This window comes from Tiliqua scincoides, chromosome 9 (genome assembly GCF_035046505.1).
Source record: "Tiliqua scincoides isolate rTilSci1 chromosome 9, rTilSci1.hap2, whole genome shotgun sequence".
NCBI lineage: Eukaryota > Metazoa > Chordata > Lepidosauria > Squamata > Scincidae > Tiliqua > Tiliqua scincoides.
The window spans coordinates 22,374,419-22,398,886 of NC_089829.1; the positions used below are offsets into that span (position 1 = coordinate 22,374,419).

Genomic DNA, 24,468 nt, shown 5'->3' on the forward strand with positions numbered 1-24,468 from the left:
CCCCATTGACTATAATGGCACTTACTTCTGAGTAGACGCATAGCCTTGTGCTCTCCTTTTTCAAGTCATCTTTAGCCACAGCTTGGCGGAGACGGGACTCGAACCTGCAGCCTACGAGCCCGGGCAGACATGCGCGGAAGCACTCCCGGCGCCGACCTCCCCAAGATGGCGGCTGGAGGCGGGCACAGCAGGCAGAACTTCCGGTAGAGACCTAGATCTCCCTCCCCCGTGCGAGGGGCGGGGCCAGGAGTCAGAGGGCTCAGCGCGGGGCATGCTGGGACGGAGCGTGCGCCTCCCTCAGAGCCAGCGGGATGCCGGAGTTGGCGGTGGAGCGGGTCGTGGTGCACCCGTTGGTGCTGCTCAGCGTCGTCGACCACTTCAACCGGTGAGGGAGCTGCGGAGGCGCGGGCGCTCGGAGGCGCGGGCCGGCTGCCTGGCGGGTTGCCGGGCTGCTGAGTCACGGCCGGGCCGTCGGGCGCCTGGCTGGCTGCCTCGCTGGGCCGTCTTGGCCCGCCCTGCGCGCGGTCCCGGCCCTCACTCCCTCCCACGGCCTCCGAGAGGAGCGTCACCAGTGTCTCTTGGGCCCCTTCCCAGAGGGGGCGGCAGCAGCCTGTCGGTGCCCAGGCCTACCCGCCTTCCCACTGCAGAGCCCTGGTCTACCCACCTGTGCGCCGGGGCAGAGGGGGGTCGTCAGCACTACCAGCTCCAGGAGGGTAGATCTGGGCTCCAGGCTGAGCCCGCTGGCCTCTGGCCAGGGTGTGCTGGGTTCCTGCCTGCACTTGGAGCCCAGGTCTCCCCATCTGGTCCAAGTCTGGGCAGGAGCCAGGTCTCCCCAGCCGCTAGACCTGTGCTCCCATTCCAGCCTGTTGGGCTGGTGCCTGCCTAGCGGGTGTTCCTCTAGCACCCAATTCCGCCCCCCAGCCCAGCATAAGAAGAGCCCCACTGGATCAGGCCAAGGGCCCATCTAGTCCAGCTTCCTGCATCTCACAGTGGCCCCCCAAATGCCGCAGGGAGCACACAAGACGACAGGCACAACCTGCGTCCAGGGCCCTCCCCTGCATCTGGCAATCAAAGGCTCCTGCCTCGGAAACCAGGAGCTTGCACATGCCTACTATGATGCAACCCCTAAGGAACTTCTCCAGAAATTGGTCTAATCTCCTCTTAAAGGCATCCAGGCAAGATGCCATCACTACTTCCTGTGGCTAGGAGTTCCACAGACTAATTTCATGCTGGGTAAAGAAATATTTTCTTCTGTCTGTCCTAACTCTCCCCTGTTTTCGTGGATGTCCCCTGGTTCTGGTGTTATGCAAGAGGAAAAGAAGCGACTTTGTATCCACTCTGTCCATCCCCTGCATGATTTTGTATGTCAGTCATGTCCCTCCTCAGGCGCCTCTTTCTAGACTGAAGAGGCCCAAACGCTGTAGACTTTCCTCATAGGGAAAGTGCCCAGCCCAGTAATCATTTTGGTTGCTCTCTTTTGCACATTTTCCAAGCGGGCACCCCTGCCTGCTGGCAGACAGTTTGGGGGTCTTGGATTCAGCCCTGCCTGTGCAGCATCAGCAGCTAGACACAATGTGGAAAACCAACACACTCCTGAGTCGCTCTAAAATCTTTTAAATATAGAAAACCATTGCAGAAAATGAGCATCATCTTATTGAGGCTCTCACCAGAATGGGCAGTGTTCTTGGTGTATCAAAACTTATTTCTGCAACTGTGTCCCAGAAAGGACTCCTATGAGGAGTATACACTCATAAGAGTATACACTCATATAACACTCCTCCATGGTTAGTTGAGCCACAAGCCAAAGAACTACTGTTGCAGGCCAGTTGCCTCCCAGTATCTTGGTATTGAGGCTCATACTAGAAGGGAAAGTGTCTTTGGTGTATCAAAACCGACTTCCGCAGCTGTCCCTGAGCTCCTATATACTCCTTCACAGTAAGTAGAAGGATGCACAAGCCAAAGAGCTGCTCTAGCAGGCCAGTTTCCTCTCAGATTTGACACTGTTGAGGAGTGGCTTGTTGTGCATATGCCTTGCAGCAGCAGCCCCTACCAGTGGTGCCCCCAGCATTCCATGTGGGTGTTGAGGCCAGGTGAGATAGTAATATGTAAGATCCCAGGAAATTTCTGGGCCTCCTGTTTTGGGTCCTGGGTCCCTTTGTTGACCTGGGTCTGAGTACAAATTACCCCCTTTGCTCCCCTCTGATGGGCCCTGCTTCCTTCTGCCCTAGGATCGGGAAGGTGGGCAGCCAGAAGCGTGTGGTGGGTGTCCTGCTGGGCTCCTGGCAGAAGAAGATTCTGGATGTCTCCAACAGCTTTGCAGGTAGGGATGGGGTGGGGGCAGGGGGGCATGCTGCCGTGCATCTGCCCAGAGGGGGCCCTGGCTGAGACATGGTCCAAGCCAGGAGGGTTCAGTTGGCAGCCACCCACTGTCACCAAAACCACTCCTTCAGGATCGTTCCACGGCAACCAGCCTTGGCTCTGAGTTGCTGGCTCCAATAGGTAATCTTCCTGCCTGTGACCTGGCAGTAAATTGTACTCAGAAAGCACCAGGTTCACTAACAGGATCAGGTGGGGGTACAGGGTAAAGGCCACCTCAGAGAGCTGCTGGAGGTACATGTGGGTTGTCCCAGGTTTGATGGACCAGTGTGCAGATTCCTTGTAAGGTTGATGCCTCTGTCCTTCTGTCCCTGCAATGCTGAGGCCACGTGCCTCTTGGACCTGCTCTGGGTGACTCACTGCAGAGTTGAAGCTTAGCCGTACAGCCACCGTCTTCCCTGGGGCCTGCTAATCTGAGCTGCAAAGTGACAAGCAGGCTTCTTCTTTCTGCCCACAGTCCCTTTTGATGAAGATGACAAGGATGACTCTGTCTGGTTTCTGGACCACGACTATCTGGAGAACATGTATGGAATGTTCAAGAAAGTCAATGGTAAGCAAGGCTTGGCTCGTAAGAGGCCCCCATTAGATCCTTAGCTGCAGAATGCTTCCTGGTGCCTGCTGCTCCCACCTGCGATGGGGCTTTTTGCCAACATTGGGTTGGTAAGGAAGTCCGTCCATGGAATGGGTCTGCTTGTCTGTTCCTCTAGGAAGACAACACCTGTTTAGATGGGAAACATTTGGGTAAACTGGTGGGATCTTGAAATGTCAGCACCCCTCATTTGGTGCTTCAGGTAGAAAACACCTTTCAGCTGCTAAGAGAAAGCAATGGGCTAGTCCACTCTTGATGTGTGTTATTTTGCTCAGTAATTGCACACAGTCTGCGTCCTTTACCTCAAAATTTTTCCCATGTGTGTCTCTGGCATATTTTCCTACCATTCAATCCACAGCATTCTATACCTGCAACTTTAATCCCTTAGAAACAGAATGGCCTTAGCAAGCATTCTGTATTAGCAGTGCAGGTTCTGATTATGACTGATATTAAGAATTGACATTCGTCCTGTACCTAATAGTTGTTGTAATGAGGCCTTATTTAGACCTTGTTTTAGTTTGAAAATTAAGCAGAATTTAAATGTCTTTTTAAAAAATGTCGGTGCACTGCAGTAACAACTAAAATCAGAAAATACCCACACTTCAAAGCCAAAATGTAACACAAGAAAGCAGCACAGGTGTCAAACCCCAAGGTGGCTGCAGGAAAGCCCATAAGCAGCCAACCTCAAATGCATGTTGGAGCTATTGTGTCTTTGTCTGGCACCTCCAACTGCGAGGGGACTGGAAGGGCAGTCTGTTGACACTACAGGTTGACATTACAACTGCAGGAGCCCTCCTACAGAGTCCCACTGGGAGAGGCCTATTGGCTCCAGGGCCTTGTTCAAGCCACTGTGTAGTCCTCTGGTATTCCAGCTGGCTTTCTTTCTTCCTCTCTAGCCAGAGAAAGGATCGTGGGATGGTACCACACAGGCCCCAAACTGCACAAGAATGACATTGCGATCAACGAACTCATGAAGAGATACTGCTCCAACTCGGTAAAGTCCATTCTAGGGACACACATGCCTACGCGGGACTTGTAAATAACAAGGGATTGTAATTAGAACTGGGTCCACAAGCTGTGGTGTAAGTGAGCGGGAGCTGCAGGTCTGCTTGCCCTGACAGAGCCTGTGGCTTCCGGGACAATGAGGGACTGTTGCCATGCCCCAGACTGTCTCCAGCTACATGCCTCCTCCCACCCAGACCTGCCATTCTGCAGATACCCCTGCGAGAGAGTCTCTACCTTCTGAGGTGACTTCTGAGAGGGTTTGCAGATGCAACAGCCCCCCACCACTATCTTGATAGGCCCTTGCAGATCTGCTGGGTTCTGTGTCAGGGACAGGTTGTGTTTGTGTTGAGATTATTGTGCTTTAGTTTGTTTTCTTGCGAGTCACCCTGAATCCTTGGAGAAGAGCATGGCAGGCATTTTTTAAATGAGCATATGTACCATTTAGGGGCCTGGAGTGAGCTTGTGCCCCCCTTGAAGCATGGCAGAGGCAGCCTGGGGGTCCCATACACCACCTCCTACTTATTCAGGGGGAGTCTTCCATTCTTGCTTGGTGTTGGAGGAGGGGGAGCTCTGCTGTGACTGACACTTAGCGCTCTCTTCCGAACAGGTGCTGGTCATCATCGATGTGAAGCCCAAGGACTTAGGGCTGCCCACAGAAGCCTACATCTCTGTGGAGGAAGTCCACGACGTGAGTATCCCTAGCTCAGGCGAGTCAAGTGGCTCTTTCTCTTTGGTACCCTGTTGGTAGTCCAGGTGTCTCTCTCCCTGTGACCATTCTCTGTCTTTGGGCTGCCCTGTTGCTACTTGTCACCAGCACAGCAGCCACACTCTGTAAGAGGCTGTTGAATCTGAGAGCTGGTGTTGCTGGGTGCAAGTCCATTGGTCAGTGGCTGTGCTGTGCTTGTACCATGCAGGAAGGGGCTGATGCTGTGCGGGCGGCAGTGCCATCAAGAATCCTGATGGCAACAGCCAGGAGCTGCCCCAACTGCTCCCGCAGAATCTCCCAGGAGGCTTTGCTCAGGATGATGCAGCTGGCCATTCCTGTCTGCTATGTAGAGCAGGTTTGCAGTGCCCCTCCTCCAGAGGCCAACCTGGGCCTGCTCTTCTCAGGGGACAACGACTCTTTTTTCTATGCATACTACATGCTTTCTGCCAAGAAGAACATTGGGACTTTGTGTCCATTTGGTACTATAGTATGTTTGTCCTGGATGATTGTGTTTAGGTCAAATGTGTCTGGGTCATTAGCATCCCTGGACATTCATGTCGAGTTTTTTTGCATCCTGGTTATTTGCATGTCACTACAACTGGGCAACAGACCCCATGTTATATATTCTAAACCACTGATTTCAGCCATAATCCTAACCCTTCTTTTGTGTTTTTAAAAACGAAAAAGTACACCTAATATAAATATACATATACTGGAACACGGTTTGGGATGCCACAAAATGTTCAATACCAGGGACACAGTTATCCAGGACACAGTGACCCTGTTGCTGTGTCCATTCTGTAGCCATGACTGGATGTTGTCTGCTTTGGCACCCCTCCTTAGGATGGGACGCCGACCTCCAAGACCTTTGAACATGTGACCAGTGAAATTGGGGCTGAGGAAGCGGAAGAAGTTGGGGTGGAACACTTGCTTCGGTGAGAACTTTCTGGTTGGCCTGCCACTTAAGGCACTCTGACATTGCAGCTATAATGGGTGGTGGGTGGGTTGGCCTTGTCCCTGTCTTGTCCATGAAAAGTGGGTGCAGGCTGCCTGCTGCTCCCATAGACTCCACAGCCATCTTTCGTGATGGAGCTGCTGCTGCTCAGGCTTGAGCCTCTCCGTCTCAGGAGCTGCCTGCCTGTTGCCCTTCCTTGGGCTACTGCAGAGGCATCGTGTCCTGTGCCCAGGTCCTTCCTATGCAAGGTGCAGTCTCTCCTCCTTGCATCTTTTAAGTTCCTTCATGGTGCAAGCAGAGCTGCAAGTGCATACACTAGAAAGGCCTCAGCTGAACTTGTCAGATATTTGTTTAAAAAAAGAGAACCCTTTTCTGGTGCCTGAGTCCTTGTGTTCTGCCTCTTTCCCTCTCCTGCCTGGGCTGCTGCTTCAGGGACATCAAAGACACCACAGTGGGCACCCTTTCGCAGCGCATCACAAACCAGGTGCATGGCCTGAAGGGCCTGAACTCCAAGCTACTGGAGATCCGGAGCTACCTGGAGAAGGTGGCCATGGGCAAGCTACCCATCAACCACCAGATCATCTACCAGCTCCAGGATGTGTTCAACCTGCTGCCTGACGCTAACCTGCAGGAATTCGTCAAGGCCTTCTACCTGAAGACCAACGACCAGATGGTGGTGGTGTATCTGGCCTCCCTCATCCGCTCTGTCGTGGCTCTACACAATCTCATTAATAATAAGATTGCCAACCGGGACGCGGAGAAGAAGGAGGGGCAGGAGAAGGAGGAGAGCAAGAAAGAGAGGAAGGACGAGAAGGAGAGGGACAAGGAGAAGAGTGATGCCAAGAAGGAGGAGAAGAAGGAGAAGAAATAGGACAGGCTTGTTTTTGCAAATTAAAGTATTGTTGAATTGGGCTCTTGTTGCTGAGGGCGTGTGCTTTCCTTTTGGGAGGCAAATAGGCCCAGCTAGAAAGGGATGCAGACTGCGGGATCTCTGTGTAAACAGGCCAGTTTGCTGCATGAGGTGAGGAGCATCACCACTGCGAAGAGAACTCTGTTGGCAGATGGGGAGGATCACAGCAGCAGTCAGCCCATTTGTGCCTTGACGCCTACCCCACTGGGGCCTACAGGCAGCTTGAGAGTCCCAAAGTCCTGCCACTGCTCCCTTGAAATGGGTAAGCAGTGCAATGCAGCGGCCTTGTGCCTGTGGGTGTTGAGAAGTGACACGAAAGACCAGTGGGAAACACACATTGTCTCAGGAGGGTCACTTGTGGGTTTGTGTTTCTGCCCTGGGTGTGGGGGGCAAGCACACACTGCCCCTGTTCCCTTGTCAGACTTGGTGCTACAGCAAGATGGTTGCAGTGCAGGCCTGGGTGAGACTACTCAGAAGGGTAGTTCCTTGTGTTCAGTGGGGCTTGCACCCAGAAAAGTGTGGGTAGGATTGCAGCCTAAGTCTGAGGCCAGGGTCTTGATCTTCTTTGCAACTGGGCTGGGCTGCATTAGCATTGTCCTAGCACTAGGTGGCAGCATTTGTTCTTACTAAGACCTGGCCACAGCAGCCAAGCCTCTGTTTTTCAGAAAGAGGCACAGAGGATGAATCAGATGAAGCTGACAGAAGTCTCCTGGTGCTACCTTCAATGGAGCATCAGGCACAGAGAGGGATCCAGGTGCCGAAGCTGCTTCTCTGGGGAAAGCAGGGCAAAGCATTTCCACTGGCCCGGAGAACACACTTTGGGTAAAATGGTCTGACCTTGATTGCATTTGGCCAGTCCACTGCCAACCTCAGCTAGTCATTCAGGGACAACATGGAACCCTTAGCTCCAAGAGGAGTATTTGTTTACTGAAAATATTTATACCTTGCCTTCCCCCACCTCCAATTAGTGGGGTGCCCAAAGCAGCTTCCCGGGCTTATGACAGTGTAATGGATAATAAGACAAGTCATCACCACAATAAAAAGTCAAATGCAATATGAGTACATTAAAAACATTTTGGAACTTTGGCAGCCAGAAACCATCCTACAAGAGAACCAGCAAACTGAACTGCAAAGGCCTAAACGGTAGCAAGCTGACAGGGACTTCCAGAAGAGTAGTGTCTCCATAGTGGTGACTTACCAAACCCCCAAAGTCAGACAGATGGTGAGCTGGGGCAGGGGCACATGGACTTCTGGGGCCCCTTAAAACACAGTGCCCCTCTAGACACACTTTCCCAGAGTGATTGCTGTCTGGGAGCCCAAGTATACGACCTGTTCCAGGGAGCTGTTTTGTTTAATGGTGGCAGAAGACCAAGGGGTGGGGCAAGTTTGGAAGGCAGAAAGCGCGTAGTGTATTGCACAGTTTGCCACATGTGCTTGGTTGCCTTTAGTGCATGAGTGTGTTTGTGGTGCAATGAGGCCCAGGCTCCTGGGGAAGAAGTTTGCACCGTTGAAGTAGCTGACCTGGAGAAGTGGAGAGATGCCAGTGGAGGAAACCTGAGGGTACCTGCTGCCAGATGGACAGCTTTGCTATTGTCATGGAGAACGAGTGTCATGGGGAAGGGGGGATCAGTCCAAGAAGGGGGGATCAGTCCAAGGAGGAGGGAGGTGGTCCTCCAAAAGGAACTGGCAAGATGGGGACATGAAATTCTGCATGGTGGTGAAAGCAGGACTAAAGGAGCTTTTCTCCCCCTCACAATATTTGAACCAGGGAGAGGGTCATCCACTGAACCTGAGGGGAGGGCAGCCTAGGATGAACAAACTGAGGTGGCACTTCATGCTGCACAGCCCTGGTCTGTGGAAGCCAGTGCTCTCCCAGGACCTTGGATAGGCTACATTTGTGGCTGCTTGTCTGTTGGTTCTGTAGTGTATGTTCAAGGCCAGCAGGCCTCTGCCTCTTCAATATGAGCTGGGGGGGGGGGCTTCCTTGCCTGCTTGTGGGTGCCCTCTGGCCTCATCCAAAGCAGGGTTTTCCTTATGTGAAGCCCCCAGGAGATCCAACAGGGTTACATGCCTCCTAGCCCTGCCAGTGACGCTAACCCAGCTGGGCACCCACCATGTGACTTTCAGCCTGCCATCTGCAAAGGTGCAAAGCTGCTTGACACCCGTGGGTTCCCCCCCCCCATTTAGGGACTCGAGGCAAGTGCTCTTTGGGGGAAGGGAGGGCTTGAAATTAGGAGGTAGCACTCAAGTGCTCAGCTGCTTGGATTGGACCCACTCGCCTGCTCTCCACCTGAGCTGGAGCCTGCTTAGTGGAAAGAAAGTGTGCTTGGGTGAGATCATCTGCTGCTGCTACACTTGAGAGGGAAAAGACAGCTTCTGCAGGCAACTTGACCCTGTACACAGTGGTACTTTTTTACACAGCTTGCTGCTTGGCTGCAGTGTTGCAGCCACTGAAGCTCTCCTTTTTGTGCTCTTGGCTTCCACGCAAGTCTCACAGGATATGCACTGCTGATGCATAAACCTGGAAGGATGGCCCCTCTGTGCTCCTCCACATGTTGTTTGATGGCAAGTCAGACACATACACAAGACAGCAACCAGACAGGGAGAAAAATGTGGTTACTTAAAATCTCCCCCCAGCTGCTTTTTCCTGCAAGTATCGTGGAGCTTCCAGGCTCTTGCTGGTCCACCAGTGAAACCAGAGCTTCCACATGTCCCCTCCCAACTGGCCAGAGTGGAGTCATGACAACAAGCTGTGGCAGCCCTGCTGATCACCAAGGAAAGTGCTGGCCATTGGGGACTGGCAAAGTCTGCCTTCCATGTTCCTTTGGCAAGGGTGGATGGAACTGTGGTACAAGGAGGACTTGTCTGTGAAGGTGGATGGAGCGCAAGGCTTGTTGGCAAAGATGACACTCTCTGCCTCCAGCTGTGGCCAAGCAGCTACAGAGGCACTGCTGGTGAATGGGTTGATGCAGGAGGCAAACCAGCTGCTCCTGCTCACCTGGAGCAAGACTGGGTCACACCAAAACCCTCTTGTTGGGTGCCATAACTGGCTTGGTTGATAAGTGAGGGGCGGTACAGAATGATGCCCCAGCACTGTAGGCAGTGTGCATGGTCTATGAATGGAAGGAGGTTCATGTGCACAAGCAACACATTGCTGGTGCAGATGAAGAGTTCAAAGCCAAGACTGAAGTGCACAGGTAGTAAAAAAAGGTGGTGAGGGGGGAGTGCTGGCCACAGCCCCCCAAATCAGTCTTTGCTGGACTACCTTGGGCACTGTCCAAGGCTCCAGCTGAACAAGACAGTCATGATGCCTGCTTGCCTTGACCCTGAAGTGAAGCCAAAACAACACCTACTGTGGAGAGTGGCTAGCCTTGCTCATGGGCACCTCCCACTGGGGAAGGCAGCAAGTTCCCTTCCAGAGCCAAGGCTGGGGTGCCATCCCCAGAGTCCAGCCTCACCATATACAGATTCCCAGCCACTGAGAGGAAGCAGAATGAGCCTGTGAGATGGGAACACCCCCCCCCCCATCTCCCACCATGCCAGAGAAAATAGCCTCACCTCCAGGGGCAGTGTGGGAGAATGTTCACAGGCCAAAAAAGAACAAGGGGGCAGGAACATGTGGCTCACTTGTTTCCCCCAGAGAACAGGGCTGCCTTCTTTCCTTGCAGCGGAGCCCCACGCCAGCCTGGGCCTCTTCGCCAAGCCAAACATGTTGTGCTGCTCAGCTGCCAGCCCCTCCCGCCCCACTACACAGAGCTGCTCTTAAAGTACAGCCCTTTCCACAACACCCCAACCCCTCCCCTCTGCCAATATTTCTGGCAGAAGACACAAACTGGCCAGATTCTCCCACCCCAAATAATCTCCCTGGCCATTATTGGTGGTGCTACCCTCGTGCCAAGACATGCTGGTTTGGCCATGTGGGACCAGCAGTTCTTCGTTGCCTAGCAGGGAATGTTATTTCAGTGGTTGAAGGTGTGTGAGAAATTATTGCTGCCAGCCAGCCAGGGCAGAGCCCTGGTTGAGAGCTGCCAGCAGGCCAAGCTGGGGGAGAAGTTCTGGTGCTGCAAGATGGAAGACAGTGCCAATCTTTTCTCAGTCCCATGTACTGGGCCAAAGACAATTCAGAAAAGCAACTAGGCAAGCAGCAGTCCTGCACACACCCCTGTCGCCCTGGAACTTGTTGCGCAGCAGGCAGAAAGCTTTGCAGCCTGTCTTGGGCTGCTGCTTTGCTCTAGACTGCATTGTCCAGCTGTGTGTCTTCTGGGCTGGTGATGCAGGGAGGCTAGCACAGCTTCATAGGTGGCTTACGTGGTCAGGTCCCCACCCACCACTGTGTCAGCTCAAATCAGAACTTGGGCCAGGCTGAGGAGCAGAAAGCAAGACTCTTGCTGGAGTGTGCAGCTTCCCTGCCCGCACAAGGAACAGGTTTGGGTGCAGGGGCATGGTCGCTGCCTTTCCCTTCAGCCTGCAGGGCAGGCAAGAGTCAGGCTTACCCCATGCAGGGCCAGCAGAAGGAGCCAGATCCAGACACAGAACAAACAGGCAGGCATAATTGAAAACAAGGGAGGGCACTTTCTTCCCCCACCCACTTTGGACCACCTTGGAACATCCGGACATGTTAAAGATGCAAAGAGTTTCCAAGACATTCATTGAAAGAGCCTCTGAAGCAGCTCCTTGGAATTCTGAACTGATCTCAGCAAAAACACACCAAGGAAGAGCCAGCCACCCTCACCAGTCCCCCAATAGCTGGTTTATTCCCCTCCTCAGGGAGGGGGTCCTCTTATGGTCCCTCCCCCTGGGTGCAGAAATGTAAGCCCTTGCCTGCAGGGGCAGAGCCCGCCCCATGGTCCTGGCCCTCCTGCCCCTGCCAGCCAACACCCAGGACCACAAGAAGCAGAGCCTGCGGCTGTCCATGCTGGCTGCCAAAGCAGGGAGGGAGTCACGGAGGCCACAGCTGCAGAGTTTTTATTGCACGGAAAATTGGCGTCACTGAGCAAGAGTGGTGCGGTACAAAAGTATCCAGGATCCCCATCAAAAGCTATTGCAGTTCTTTGTATTGACAGACATTTATATACACAGATCTCATATATATATTTCTATATACATACACGCAACACACACGCCTACAGGCACACGGATCAACAGGCTCTTAGACAGAAGCACAGCCAGACGCCATTCCCAGGGGCATGAGGTGCCTCCTTATCTCTGGCGCAGCACCCCCCCCCAAGTGGCATGTGCTGGAGCCTCAGCAATCACTTTTGCCTTGGACCCTGCTCCTGTCTCAAGCCTGCCAGTCGCAAACACTCCAAAAATCAAGAATCAGACCCCAATCATGGGGTTTGTTTTTTTTAAAAAAAGCACCCACAAATCAAAAAGTGGGATTCTTGTGTGGCATCCTGCACCCCCCGCCCCCAATGCTTCTTGCCTTTCGGTGCACACAAGTCCAGAGTCCTGCACTTTGGCGACTTTGCTTTGCAGAAATCCACGGCGAGGCCTCCATGCTGTTGCACAACCCTGGAGACCAGTATCTCCAAAGGAAGAAACCCTGGCTAAGCTGCTGCAAGACACAGAGGCTCCAATCCAGAGATCTGCAGAGTCTGGCAGGGGAGAGGGCTTCCACTCTCTTGCTTCAGGAGGCAGGGAGGGAGGTGTGGGGCAATCCCCCCTTGCTAGTTTTCATAGCCCAGGGCCAGAGAAAGTTTGCTGAAGACTGCCCTTGGCTCCACCCTGAATCACTCCCTTCCACACTATCAGGTGGGTGGCAGGAGGCAGCACACTCATACCCCACCTGATGCTCCCAGCTGGAAGTCAGCTCAGCTGTGGGGAACTAAGGCCTCACTTATGCTCAGCACAGGAAGCAGGGAAAGATCCCAGCAAACAGGAGAAGAGCTGTGGGGGACCCAGACCAGATTCCACCCTGGCTTCAGTTGGTCTCAGGCAGTTCCCCAGGCAAGCTGGAGCAGCCATTTGTGACATGCTCCACTGCCGCCTCCCACCAATGGCACAATTGCCACAGGAGAAGGAAGAGGGCGACGGGGGTGGGAGGGATTCTCCAAGTGTTCATCTTGCCCATGGCCAAGTGCTTTGTGGTTGAGAACACTCAGGAGATTGCCCTCGAGGGACAGCTGGGTGGCACTACAGGCAGCAGCAGCAACTGCAGCGCCCAGTAAGAGGGAAAAATGGGGACGCAGTCGGGAACTGGGTGCAAGAGAACCAGGGAACAAGGCTCATGCACCGCAAGTGCTGCTTTGGTGGAAAGAGCTCCCTGGAGGAGCAGCAGGGGGGGAGGAAGAGGAGAGCCCCCTGTAGCTTCCAGCTCTCCCACTGCAAGGTCTGGACCTGCATGCTCCCATCCACCACCTTCCCAGGATCCAGGGTGGCTTTCCAGGAGGGTCCCCTTCAGCCCATCCTCACTCCTGCCCAAAGCCCTCGGTTTCCTCCACAGCATACAGGAGCTTCTCCTTCAGCTGCTCATAGCTCTTGTAGGGAGGCAGGTCCAGGCGATTGAAGCTGCAGTGACAGAAGCAGCCAGTCAGAGCAGCAGAGGGCCAGCAAGGGAAAGGACAGGCCAAGCCCACCCCTCCCCCATGCAAAGTCCAGCCCAGGCCCCCCCCCCCCGTCTGTGCAGGAAGGAGCCCCAGGGCCAGGGCAAGCTCACCATGTGTGGCTCCGGGGCAGCCAGGTCTCCTTGCCAACCTTATCGATACAGAACTTCTGGGGCCCGTTGCTTCCTGTCGGGAAGGAAGAAGCACAGGAGCCTCTGTGAGCTCAAGGGACAGCAGCAGCGCATTGGGCACTGCCCACAGAAGCGAGCCTCAACACCATCCTGGCTGGGATGCAGAGTGGGAAGGACGCTTTAAGAACACAAGAAGAGCCTAGCTGGATCAGTCAAAGGGCCCATCGAGTCCAGCTTCCTTATCTCACAGTAGCCCACCAGGCGACTCAGGGAGCATACAAGACCACAAGAGACCAGTGTCCTGTTGCCACTCCCTCTCACTTGGCCTTCTGAGGTAGCCTACTTCTAAAACCAGTAGGTTGCACATACTCATCATGGCTTGTACCATGTGATGCTGTCACATCATCAATCTATCCATCTCCAATCCCCTTCTAAAGGCTTCTTTTTCTTTGGTCTGGTTTAACTTTCCTGACACTTTGCCTTTTGCCAGAAGCCAAGAGAGTCGAGACCACCACCCAGGATCCCAGTCCAGCACCCAGTCGTAGCACAGGAGCCCAGGGTTGCCTGCTCTCATGTGCCAAAGCTTTGCCTAGCTTCTCGGAAGAGGAATGGGGCAGGAATGATCCTGGTGCTGGACTCAGCTCAAAGGAAGCACCTCAGGGAGGTGCATAAACCTACCCATAGCTAGAGGCACAATGGGGTGGTCCAGGGCTGGGGTGCCCCTGAGCACTACCTGCTGGGGGAACAGCAGAAGCAGCAATGAAGGGTTTTGCCTTCGTGATCTGGTGCATCACTGCAGGACACGGGGCACTGAGGGAGATGACCCCCCCACTCACCAAGCAGGGCTCTACCCCAGGCCAGGGTGCTGGTCGGCCCAGGTCACAGACTGTTTGCTCAGTTAGGGAGTCAGGAACCCCCCAACCCCGGTGGTTAGGCCCCCTCACATACCAATCAACTCAGCAAATCCTCCAACTGGCAGCCGGCAAGTCCCCGTCACAAACTGGAGCAGCCGGATTCTCTTTTCATTGTCCATTTCTTTTACCACCTGTAACCAACATGGGTGGGAGAGGTCGGACAGGCTCCCCCTCCCCAAGGAAAGGAAGACCCTGGCTCCTGGACAGAAAGCACATGTTGTGGTGACACGTGAAATGTCCTCTGCATGTGCCCAGATGCAGTGTCTTCATCATTGGTCCTTCACATGCCTGAAGGTGAGCTTTCAGCAGGGGCCCACAACAAGACCCCCCTCCACAAAGCACACACTGCCGCCACCTTTACCAGCCGGGGAGCCCTTCTGGGCGGGGGGAGGGTGGAGGGAGGCTAACCTGCCAGAACCACTGGATCTGCTTGCTCGCCTTAGTGTAGTGCCGGTAGATGGTGTTCTTCTGCCAGTCGGTCATGTCAATCTCTTGCATGCCACACAGCATTAGCTGGGGGGGAAGAGGGGGGGCTTGGCCTGAATCCTCTGGAAAGGCCCCCCTGCAACAGGCAGGGGCGCTCTGCCAGTGGAATGGACGGCCCAGGCATTCCACTGCAGGAGCTGCACACTTTTTGAGCACACCGGTCTGCCTCCACCACCCATCCTCCCACCAGGGTCTGGCTAAGGTCACACAGGTCACAAGAAAAGCCATAAGCCATCGCTCAGAGGAAAAAATTTTTAGTCAATTTGCTACAATGCTGGTTAGTGGAATCTGCATGCGAACAAGGAGCTGCTCTGAACCGAGCTCTCTCTCTGGTGCAGCAGGCAGCCAGCACAGCAGGCATAGGGAAAAAAAGGTATTTCCCCCAGCAGAGGGGAACTCCTCTTCTGATCAGGTAGGTCTGCCATCCAGGGCTTTGCAAGTATGGTCATTAAAAAAAAAAAAGAGAGAGAGAGAGCCATCAAAAAATGAAAAGGGGACATTTAAAAGGGGCCTGTTTAAAAGGGGACATTTTCTTAATTGACTAATAAAATAAATGGCTACACTCCCCTGCTTCTACATAACTACTGGTACATTTTATTTTCCTCAAGTGTGTCCTGTTCTGGTTTCCTGAGGGGCTGCAGCCTGCAGATGCCACTGACTCCTTAACTGACAAGCCAGTGGCCCCAATTCCTACACAGCCTGCCAGCAACTGGCTGTTGCCTTTCACACCTGTGGGGTGCAGGTAGACTGGCTCATGGGCGGGGGAGGGGCTGCTGCGCTTCCACCCAGCCTGACTCACCTCGAGCTCCTTTTCATCAAAGTAGCGCAGCCACTCCAAGGGGGCCACCTCATTGAAACCGTCCAGGAAAGCTTTGGTTTGATCCTCCACACCCCGTGTGAAACGCCAGTCTGTCAGCAGCCTAGAAGGAGGGAGTGCCTCTATTCATGCCGGCCTTGAGCCACCCCTCCCCCGGATACTTTGGCAGAGGGGACCCACTGGCCGTAGTGGGAATGTAGCCTCTCTGCCCAGGCATTTCCAGAGAAAAAGGGGCTATGCAGAGCAGCCGTGGGGGCTGATGGGGAGCAGCAGCTCAGGAGTCTGCATAACATCCTTTTGCTGACTGGAAACAAGTGGGGTTGAAGGGCTGCATTCCTAGCACACAAGAATGTTTTTCCCCTCTCACCACTTCTGAGCCTCCCCACAAAGGCCCTGGCATTGCAATTATGAAAAGAGCACTTGTTTAAGGAGTCCTGATGCTTCCCCACCCTTGACCATATTCCTCCTCAGAGCCACCCAGCAAGGTGGCTCATCCCACCCAGCTCATCCTTCGTGTACCCATCATACAGACAGGGAACTAACTGAGCACCAGCTAGACTTGCCCAATGCTCACCCACAAGCTTTCCCACTGAGGCCTGAGTTGAACTTAAACTGGCAGCCTGCCAAACCATTCTGACAGCAGCCGAGCCCTGTGGCATTTGGGAAACTGTGCGGTTGGCAAAAGTGAAGCAGGTGATGCCATACCCTGCGACTGAAGGTAGCCACACCTGGCCACCTGTGCCCCCAAAAGGCTGACTGGACAGGTACTCACAGGATGTACTCATCCTTGTTCTCCTCGGTGACCCGGATGCTCTCACCGCCCTCCTTCAGCTCGTGGGTGGTCACCTTGCCAAGGATCTCCATGTCCTGGATGAAGTAGAGCTCCAAGCCACACTCCTCCAGATTGTTCTCTCTGCAGCGGGGGAAGAAACCCGTGGGACACTTACAGGACAGCCTGGCGAGTGGCTTCCTGCCAGGAGCACTGGCCACTGCCTGTGTCTTGCTCTGCCCAGGACCCATCACCTTGTCCTCTCTACATGTTCCCACACACCAGCCTCAAGCCCTCCAGGGGTGTGGAACTAGGTGCGACCACCAAGCGAGGTGGCAGTGCTGCTGCTGGGTGTTGCCATGGTGCCAAAACCCAGTAGTTTGTTGAGATTACTGTCACATGGCTGAAGGAGGGAACAGCCCTTGGGGACTGGAATGACAAAGTGGGGGTACTGACTTGATCCAGACGATGGAGTTGTAGAACTCGGGGTCAATGGACTCCAGGTCCTTCAAGGTGGGCCGCTTGTTCAGCATTCGCTTATAGAAAGGCAGCGTGAAGCCAGTATCAATGAACTTGCCATGGTACAAAGCCTGAGAGGCAAAGAGACCCCACCCCAAAGAAGACATCATTAATTGCCAGGACCTTCCCTCTACAGCAGTGCCTCATGGAGACAGAGCGAGCTCAGCACCCAATCCCAGCAGGAAAGGATCACTGAGAAACACACATGGTGATCCAGCTGGGCAGAAGTGACCAAGGAAGACCGAAGACCCCAAAGGGGAGCCAAAGCCCCCTAAGCAATGCCACTCTCGCCTTGAGGGCCCTGGGAGCCTTGGGCTTTGCTAGGGTGTCCAAGTGCTCCCCCCAGCTGGCACATGCTGAGAAACCCACTTGCAGAGCAGCACTTGCGGCTACAGGCCTGCCTTCTTGGAGCCAAGAATAACGCAGACGCCGATGTGCGTCTGGAGAAAGCAGCCTGCCAGTGAGTAATAGTCTGGGGTTTTGGTGGAAGGGAGAGCACAAAGGGAGAGTCTTTGAGCACACAGTCCCCTGGGAAGATCCCTCCACCCCTGAATGAGAGAGCACAACAATCCAGGGGGCAAGCCCAGAGACAGGCAAGGGACACATGAGGGTGGGACGGAGAACACAGTTCCTGGAGTAGCAGCTTTTCCAGGCCGGGGGGGGGGGGAGGGCAGCAGGTCCAGCTGCTCTGACCGCAGCCTGGTCAGACCTCAGCAAAGGGGCCCCTCCCTTTCCATCCACTAGGAGGGTCAAGAAGACACAAGACAAACCCACTTGTTTTGGTAAGGAACAACCTGGAATATTGGAAAAGGGGAAAGGAGCAATTCTGTGAAATCTTTTCACCCCCAAAGGCCACCTGACTAGATCCCCTTTCCCCAACAGCAGCTCTCCAGAGGAAAGGAGGTCACCTTGGCTGAAGAAGATGTTAAATAAAGATTTCAGATTGTGTTTTGATTTTTCTCCCAAAAAACCCCATTTCCTTTTCCAGAAAAGGAAATGTTCCTCCTCTCTGCTTTCAAAAGGTCTGATTATTTTATTTTTTCATAATTTCAACCAGCCGTTTACCATCAGTCCTCAAGTGTATGCATGTGGGGGAGGCAATGGAGGTCTTCTTACAAAGGACCCCAGGCTAGTCACAAGCTGACCTCCAAGTCCAGAAGGAGGCAGAAAGGTTTTCAAAACAGCAGCTGGGGCCTCCTTGGTAGAGCTGAGCCAGGAAGGGGTATAGAATCTCAAACATTTATGTGGCCCTCCTGCAAAGGAACACACTTCCCCCCCCCCTTCCAACACTTGGAAGAGCAGGGAGGGAGTTGGTTGTCACGGGACCGGGTGATTAGCAGCATGCTGCCATGGTGAGGGACATGCCCCCATTTAAACCAGGGCAAAAGGCAGGGGCTTCATTGGAGCATGCAAGCCTGCAACATCATCCCATTTCCTGCGCCATTCCCGACTCCCTGAGATCACTGTGGGTGGGGGGGGGGGCAGCAGCTAGGCCAGCAGAAGCTGGGGGCCAGTCGGCAGAAGCGAAGCAGGAAACGCATCACAGAAAGAACAAGAAAGGGGTCTGGGGCAGGGGAGGGAAGGGCACGAAATCTTATCCTCCCTCCAACCCCCGTTCTGGGTAATTGCAGGAGTGGAAGAAGCCAGAGGTCACTGACAGGAGATTCCTTGAACATCGCACTGCTGAATGTGACTTACAGTCACCCCAGGCCCAAGAACTCAGCAAGGGCCCCCCAGCGTCCTTCAGGCCAGCACTGCCCAAAGAAGCAAAGGTGGAGGATCAGTTGGATGCAAGAGAAGCAACCCCAATGCCACTCTAGCACAAATGCCTTCCTCCTCCTGAAAGTAGATAACCTTGCTGCCCCTACCTGTCATGAATATGTACATGTTAGGCCTAGGTTAGCATGTGGAGCCTGAACCAAACTAAGTCAGTATTGGGAGAAGTGGCTACCAGTTCCCAGCTGCAAGAATGTGAGTAAATAAACAAGAATTACAACCCCTTGGAATGTTTAACACCTTAGTAGATGGAGAGGCGCCTGATGAAGCGGAATGGAATGCAGCTATGGATCTCCAATTGGGAGGGGTAAGAACTAGGAGGGCTAGCAACTAGGCCCACTTCGAGAAGGTTCTGTCCTCAAAAGTTTCTGATTGGACAGTCTAAATAAGTATGAAGTCACCTCAGCACTATTAGTATAATAATGAGTGCCCCAAGGGGTGTGCGTGTTCCTTCTTGGACAGAGTTGGGGGGCAACATCCTGCACGCTTGTGAGCTCCATTGTCCAATATGGGCACCTGGCCTCACAGGTAGCCTGGAGCTAAAAAATCTACATACAAGAGAAGCTGACCCAGGTGAGAGATAGGGATTAATGGAGATAGCCAGCTAGCTTTATTATTTCATTGCTGATATGTTTCCTAGATGTTTATGCCTCTAGCATTTGCTGCTTTACTGTAACTTTATGTAACCTTATGTACTTAATAAACTAAAATCTCTTTTACTAAGTTGTTTCATTGTCTGTTGGGGACAAAGGTTCAGAATCCTGCCTAGCCGTTCAGCAAGCTACCAAGTGCTCATTGAGGTCTAGTTACTTGAGGACTGAAGCTTTAATGTGAGAAAGCGCTCAGTGCCTCCAAGGGATAGAATTAAGCCTAGAGGGTCTCAGTGTCCCTGGACTGAGACACTGGCATGTACAGGGTGGTGGCAGTACTACTTAACAGGGTGGCCTTGAGGGCTTTAGGGTTCGAGAACCAAGAACTCTGAGCACCCCAAACCCCCCTAGGTTTGCAACACTACCCCAGGTGCCCAGAAAGGGCAGCACAGCCAGGACTTGCTCACCATAGCGATGAACCTTCCAATGAAGCGAAAGTAGGTGAGGTGGTCGGGGTTGATGGAGGAGGCGGGGTTGATCTGCAGGCAGTAGTTGTTCTTGCCAGCATACTCAAACAAGCAGTACATGGGATTGAGCACCTCATGTGACAGGAGGAAGAACCACTCGCTGTGGAGGGGGAGAGCAAACATCATGAGGCCAGCCGGCCACTCAGCAGAGTGGCCCAGCCAGAGCAGGCAGCCTTTCCTGCCACCTCAGGCATCCCACGCAGGCACGCGTGCACAGGAAGGCCCCCCGGACACGTCTCTTCTTCGATGCAGAGGGTCCCCACATCCTGTCCGTGGTTCTACCCTGTGGTAGAACAGCATGACGTAACCTACCATAGGGTAAAACCACTGGCCGGACACAGGGAGGCGCGTTGGGAGTTCCTGCAGCAGCAGCAGCAGCAGCAGCAGCAGCAGTCGCCGCTGAGTGTCAGGCTGGAACGTGCTGGACTCGGAGCTCCTCCACTGAGACCCAGAGACCCCCCAGGCCCCTGAAACTCTGGAGCCATCATGCCCTCTCTCCACCCTAATGTGCTGCAATCCCAGTGCCAGGCCACGCTGACCCTGTCACTGCTGTCTACCGGTGTGGGAGGGATGGACTGGTGGCCCCCTATTCTCGGTCCCTGTCAACTCACCGGGCGATGCCTCCATAATCCAGACCCTCCTCCCCACGCATGATGATGTACAGCCGGCGCCGCAGGTCGTAAGGCTTCATGTTCATGATCTGAGCAGAGACAAGCAGCCAAGGGAGCCATGAAGACACATGTGGGCAGGCTGAACTGACACCACCCCACCCCGGCCCTTGCCCCACAGCTCAGGCCTCACCTGCTGGAACGAGTCTTCGAAGAGCGTTTGGCGTGAGACGCTGATCTTGACATGGCTGGGAAGCGCATTGGACTGCGGAGAAAAAGCCACCACCCATGAGGGGCCTGCTGGTGCCCGAAGAACCACCAAGCCCGCTTCAGCTGGGCTCATCCCTCCCTTCCTCAGGACCACCCCCCATCTCACACTATCCCCTCCCATCATGAAAGGCAGGCAGGCACTCACGTGGCAGAGGAAGCGGAACTGGTGGAACTTCCAGCGGAAGCTTCGGTCATACGCTCCAGGGGAGCCACCCTGCTTATTTCTGAAACAGCAAATGGGACATTGGCTGAACCAAGGAAATCGTGAGCCCCCCTCCAGAGCTGGCTCATCTGGAAAGCTGCCTGCAGGGCTCCCTGAACAGCAGCAGAGAGAGTGCTCCATTGTGAGCCTCCTCCTACTGATATTGTCTTGCAGTGAAAGGAACTGGGGCGTCATGCTCCTGGTGGAGGACATACCTTGGAGCATCCTAATCTGCGCTCACTCTGCTCCCCAGTGCGAATACTCCAGGCGCCATAGGACGCCTTCCAAGGACAGAGAGTCAGCCTCCCACAGTCGTGGACATCAAAGACCCCCAATGAGCTACAACCCTGCTGAGGTCCAGGCACCTGCTGTAGGAGCCCACCACCAAAGTGCTGTCAGGGAACCCTCAGCAAAATAAGCCTGCAGGTGGCGCCACCTGCACAACTCCCAAGGACAGGGAGACACCACTGGGGAGGGACTTACCCTGACTCAAACCCAGGGCGGGGGTCTTTGAATGTGGTGGTGCGGGTGTTGTGATCCACAAAGTAGCGCACCCGCTCGCTTGTGTACTTCATTTCCCAACCGGGGGGCAGCGCCGGCTCCTGGATCATCCTGGCCAGAGGAGGAAGGAGGTCAGTAGACATGCACCTCGGCCCAGCCCCCTTTCCTGCCCCACTTCATAGCAGGGAGCGGGGGCAGCCCCAGGAGCCTTCAGCTGGTTTGCCATGCTTTCTTCCCACAACAGCATTGCTCCTGTTCAGCCTCATGCAGCAACTGGGAGAGGCCCGACAGCCCCACTCAAAGCAGTCCTGGTGGGCACAGTGCAGAGCCTGCTCCAAGCCTCTTGAGGCCTTCCCTCTAGGCCAAGGAGATGACCAGTGACAGAGCCTTGCATCTCCGGCGGCCTTCAGGCACAAGGAGAATAGGCTTCATGCTCCTCACAGCTGCATCTGCCTCCACTGCAGAGGCCTGGTGGTATCCCCCACCCCACTGCTAAGCCTGGGGTCCCAGAGAGACTGCAGGTGAACCTCCTACCCCTGAGTGCGAGGGTCCTCCCATTGCGTGGTGCGGGTGTTGTGGTTCACGTAGTAAACACGCCCGTTGTCCTGTCTCTTTTCTGGAAGGAAAGGGATAAGGAGGTGAGAGGCAAAGGCAATGTGAGAGTCTCAGTGCTGGCCATTCTGCATACAGGCACTGCACTGCCACCCCCCCTCCCAGATCAGCCCTGTTGCGAGACCCCCAGTGCCATTTAGGGCAGGGCTCAGAGGAAGGCACAGGTAGATAAGCAGGCCCGCTCTCTCTCTTTCTCCTCTGCTCTGGCTCATCTCTGTGCAGCCACAGTGGGGAAGACAGGATGTCCCCTTCCTCGCTCCCACCCCCCCACCACAGTTCTATGCAACTTGCCACTTCCTGCCAACCCCACACTGTGAGCAGCATCACCTCTGGCCTGCTGGAGACCTCTGGCACCCTCAAATTCCCTGTGCAGCTGCTTCCTTTTGTTGCCCTCTGACCTACCAGCCCCAGTAGGGCTCCGGAACAGCTGCCCTGACTGGTCCCCTTCTACACTGTGTGCAACACCAGCCCCCCCCAAAGGAGAGGCTCACAGCTTGCATTCCCCCAAAGACTCTCCTTGCTCCCCACACCAAGAGGAGTGCTCACCCCCTGAAGTGTTGACTTCCAGGCCTCCACACAGCACAGTAGCACCTCCAACCTCCCTCCCGCCCATCTCTGCAAGAACATAGCCTTTGGCCAGTGCTGCTGCCCAAGGACAGGGACCCCCCACGAGTGCAGTCTAGCAAATCCAGCTGGCCCCTGCAGCTCCTCAGGGCTCCACCTGAATCCAGGGTGGGGGTGGTGATGGAGGTGACTAATCACACCCCTTGGTTTAATTCCAATTGGGCCAACATCCAATAGGAAGCAGTAGCAACACACACACCCCCCATTCCATCTGGATCACTTCACTCAGTTCTGGACACTTTTGACGCTTCTTCTGTTCCTCCCAACTCCAGCCCCCACCCCAAGTCTAATTCCTATCCACAGTCCCTGGTGCAGACCTCTGATCATCCCATCAGCTATTCCCCCCACCAGCAGCACGCAGCACCCTCACCCCCTCCAGGATGGTTCTCTTAGGTACACCAAGAACAAGGTCAGCTTCAAGGCAGCCAAATGAGAGACAGCAGGAGTGCCAAGACCTTGCAAAGAGCTCCTGTTAGCCCCCTCCCCCCCACACATGTAGCTAACTGAAAAAGGGATGAGGGTGCTGGAAAGTCTGGCACCCCAGAGAATTGCAGAGGACAGTGAGGGGCGGAAACCTCTGCAGCAAATTCAGGACTTGGAGCTTAGGCAAGCTCTCCTGTTGGCTCAGGAAACAGACTCGCCACTGTGCACCTGCCTGCAGTGGAAGAAGCAGCCCCAAAGGCAGACCCAGTGGAAACAGCTGGAATTGGGGCTGGTCATCCCAAGTCCCCCAAAGAGAAAGGGTACTTACCCCAGCCTGGAGGAAGAGGGCCAAGAGGGTCATTGTCAGCTGCGGTGCCCGATGACTAGAGGGGGTCAAAGGCAGACACAGCACCCCGTTAGAAAGGAGGGTATGGGGAGGCAGAGCAGGGGCCCATCTTCCTGCCCCCTCCCTGAGTTGGCCGACAGCATCCCAACTGCCTGAGGGGAGAGCAAATCTCTGGCCTGACTGCACCCTGCTCGGGGCAGGGCCCAGGGAGGACAGGCTGCTGCTGCTGCTCCTGTGCTGGCTGGCTGAGGAGACTGAGCGCCTGCCACTGTCCCACCTCCAGCCTCCTCCAAGAACCACACACCAGAGGGGAAAAAATATCGCAGGCCTTTCCAATGAAATCATTCCCACAAGCCCTGTCCACGCCCAGCGCTTCCTGGCTCAGGCAGGCCTCCTCCTCCCCCTTCACAGTGGGCTGCGAAGCTCAGCAAGCGACTTGCAGACTGAGGGTACATTCATGCTCCACAGACAGGCGCTCCCCCCACCCCACCAGCCCCCCACAGGTCCAGGCCCCGCACAAAGCACCTTTATGCGACTCCAAGCAGCTTGGGCCAGGCTGGGCCGGGGGACACACTTGGCTCTGGCAGGCCGGCTGGGGAGGGGGATGCAGCTCCTCACAGCAGCCTGGCTGTTTACATTAGCTCCCTAGCAGGTCCCTGGAGAGGGCAGGCCAGACGGAGCAGCTCAGGATCCCAAAGGCAGAACATGTGCCTGTTGAGCACTTCGCAGACTCCACAGCTTTGAGTTTTTTTAACATGTTGCCATCTCAGGTTCACCTCCCAACCCCCTTCAAAAGCAGATGTGGCCTTCCATGGAAAGGTTCCTCAGCTCTTGGTCATGGCCACCTTTGAGTCCATCATGAGACCACTTTGGCCACCAGTTTTGTGACATAAATGATGCTGCTGTAGCATAAGTGTCTCTCCACACAGAGAACGCAGCGAATGCGGAAGACCTGCATGGGGTGGATAGTGGTGGAAGCTGAGGGTTGTTCACCAGCCTCACTTAAACAGCTTGAAGGGAGGGTCATGACCAAAGCCACCATGTATCAGCAGCCACAGAACTGGCCACTATGTTGACAGGCATGGAACCACCAAGGCCTTGCGTCTCCTGCTGGTTGTGTGTGAGGCTGTCTGGGAGCCCCAGTAGTGGGAGATCTTTCAGGGTCCCAGGAGGAGAGGGACACAAAACACAGCCAAAGCCATCCCCAGGACAGGCTGACAGGCTCTCATGGCGTCCCTCTTAAGCACAGCACAGAGAGCTGATTTGG

At 54.7% G+C, this 24,468-nt stretch overlaps 2 protein-coding genes across 5 annotated transcripts in view; one reads left to right on the top strand and one right to left on the bottom strand.

Annotated features, from left to right (window-relative positions):
- The first annotated feature begins 248 nt into the window (after positions 1-248).
- Positions 249-6,542, top strand: PSMD7 (proteasome 26S subunit, non-ATPase 7). Its single transcript, XM_066637077.1, has 7 exons — positions 249-385; positions 2,229-2,320; positions 2,834-2,926; positions 3,862-3,959; positions 4,578-4,658; positions 5,520-5,611; positions 6,064-6,542. Exons 1-7 carry the CDS (start codon positions 312-314, stop codon positions 6,500-6,502), a joined length of 969 nt encoding a protein of 322 aa, XP_066493174.1. The 5' UTR covers positions 249-311; the 3' UTR covers positions 6,503-6,542.
- A 4,960-nt stretch (positions 6,543-11,502) lies between these two features.
- WWP2 (WW domain containing E3 ubiquitin protein ligase 2) overlaps positions 11,503-24,468 on the bottom strand; it is a 36,104-nt gene continuing 23,138 nt past the window's right edge. For all 4 annotated transcript variants that reach the window (XM_066636891.1, XM_066636890.1, XM_066636894.1 and 1 more), the window contains 14 exons: positions 23,184-23,238; positions 21,731-21,812; positions 21,179-21,307; positions 20,639-20,717; positions 20,417-20,488; positions 20,227-20,315; positions 19,556-19,715; positions 16,660-16,793; positions 16,207-16,347; positions 15,417-15,537; positions 14,540-14,644; positions 14,166-14,262; positions 13,200-13,272; positions 11,503-13,051 (listed from right to left, as the gene is read on the bottom strand). In XM_066636891.1, coding sequence (XP_066492988.1) covers positions 12,952-13,051; positions 13,200-13,272; positions 14,166-14,262; positions 14,540-14,644; positions 15,417-15,537; positions 16,207-16,347; positions 16,660-16,793; positions 19,556-19,715; positions 20,227-20,315; positions 20,417-20,488; positions 20,639-20,717; positions 21,179-21,307; positions 21,731-21,812; positions 23,184-23,238 — 1,437 coding nt within the window. In that variant the 3' untranslated portion in view covers positions 11,503-12,951. The remainder of the gene's footprint in view (positions 13,052-13,199; positions 13,273-14,165; positions 14,263-14,539; positions 14,645-15,416; positions 15,538-16,206; positions 16,348-16,659; positions 16,794-19,555; positions 19,716-20,226; positions 20,316-20,416; positions 20,489-20,638; positions 20,718-21,178; positions 21,308-21,730; positions 21,813-23,183; positions 23,239-24,468) is intronic.